This window comes from Poecilia reticulata, unplaced genomic scaffold (assembly GCF_000633615.1).
Source record: "Poecilia reticulata strain Guanapo unplaced genomic scaffold, Guppy_female_1.0+MT scaffold_332, whole genome shotgun sequence".
NCBI classification, from domain to species: Eukaryota; Metazoa; Chordata; class Actinopteri; order Cyprinodontiformes; family Poeciliidae; genus Poecilia; species Poecilia reticulata.
In genome coordinates this window covers 1,675-3,367 of record NW_007615105.1, presented here as the reverse complement: position 1 = coordinate 3,367, position 1,693 = coordinate 1,675, and the positions used below count along the sequence as shown (strand labels likewise).

Sequence of the window (1,693 nt, the reverse complement as noted above, 5' to 3'; positions counted from 1 at the left end):
TCCCGGTGCGCCGCGCCGCCATCGATGATCTTAGTGACGTAGATGCTGTTGTCTCCAGGAACGTGCTGGTTCCCCACGCCGCCCGCGATGCTGAAGCCCAGACCTGGACCCGACCGGAACCGGAACCAGGTAGAGGGAGAAACCAGGTGAGTTACTATGAAAACRATAAACTTAAAAAAGGAAACATTTCATTAAAGCAGCAGTAAGTATCCCAGCTCCCAGGAGGCTTTGCGTGATTCATGGCCGCCATTTGTTCACATGTTAGCAACGGGCTAACCGGCTGTCATCAGAGGGTTAGGGTTAGGGTTAGGGTATAGCTGTAGGGTATAGCTGTAGGGTATAGCTGTAGGGTATAGCTGTAGATATGTGGGAACTCAGAGCCTGGATGGGTCAGTATTGTTTCCCGCTGCCTGCAGGTACCGACCGGAGGACGGAGACCCGGAGAAACGGCCTCAATGACCCGCATTAGCATCGTTAGCTTAACGAGTCGGGAAATGGCTAAAGGGCAGTTCCACCTAATTTTTCACCATTTTCTTCATCTTTAATCTAGTTAAAAACTACAACACCTGGTCTCTTCCTACCTGGACTGGATTATTCTGCTCCAATAATAACTAATCATATCCGCATTATTCTGCTGTAGTTGCAGAATAAGTCAAAGTTTGGGATTTGTGACATTTTTCCTGATTTGTGAAACGTTGACAGCTTCGTCATGATTAAAGTTACGTGTTTGATGCTGAGTCACAGCAGGAGAATAAACATTTAATCATGAATGTTTATTATGTTCACTAAGTCATTTAGATAAACGGCTAATATAAACACAACGCCTGTTTCCTTCATTATAAATATTATAAAAAACTGTTTCTGCAGCTCCAGACAGATTAGTTTTTTGGTTTTTTTGCTCCTTCAACATGTTGGGTTGCTGACCGCTGAGCTAGGTGTTATTAACTAGTTAATAACTAGTTAATAACGTATTAACTAGTTAATAACTGGTAGTTATTAACTAGTTAATAACTAGTTAATAATGTATTAACTAGTTAATAACTGGTTATTAACTAGTTAATAACTACCAGTTATTAACTAATTGGAAACCAACTCAGCTTTGGACCGGCAGGTTCTGGACTAGCAGGTTTTGGACCGGCAGGTTCTCAACCGGCAGGTTCTGGACTAGCAGAGTTCTGGACCAGCAGGTTCTGGACTACCAGGTTCTGGACCAACAGGTTCTGGTTCGTCTCTCTGACCTACTGCAGGAATCAAAGTTTCTCTGGTCTCAGACTTTCGTCCTCTGGGCCTGAAATGTTCTGCTAGAAGGTCCACTGAGGAACCGAAAGGTCAGGGGTCAGAGGTCATCCTGATCTCTGGTTTCCAACTGCTAGAACTGAAGCTGACTCTAGATCTGTAACTATAGCTCTAGATCTATAACTATAGCTCTAGATCTATAACTATAGCTCTAGATCTATAACTATAGCTCTAGATCTATATCTATAGCTCTAGATCGCTCCTCTTTTGGTCCAAACATAACTTCAGTTCAGAGCCTGGATGGGTTCAAAGGTCACCTGGCTGACTCAAAAACCAGCTGTTTCTGGACCCAGAACCTGAGCCAATCAGAACCTCAGCCAATCAGAACCAGCTAAAGCATCTTAACTGTGGAATCTGTAGACGGTTCTGCTGGTACCACCGGTTCTGCTGGTACCAC

General features: G+C 44.0%; 1 protein-coding gene across 1 annotated transcript in view; it reads right to left on the bottom strand.

The window, feature by feature from the left end:
* The window catches only part of LOC103460901 (disks large homolog 4-like), a gene marked incomplete at its 5' end in the record, with an annotated part of 10,374 nt that overhangs the window by 7,012 nt on the left and 1,669 nt on the right, over positions 1–1,693 (bottom strand). Inside the window, one exon of the mRNA XM_017303530.1 lies at positions 1,643–1,693. Within this exon, the coding sequence (XP_017159019.1) occupies positions 1,643–1,693 (51 nt within the window). The remainder of the gene's footprint in view (positions 1–1,642) is intronic.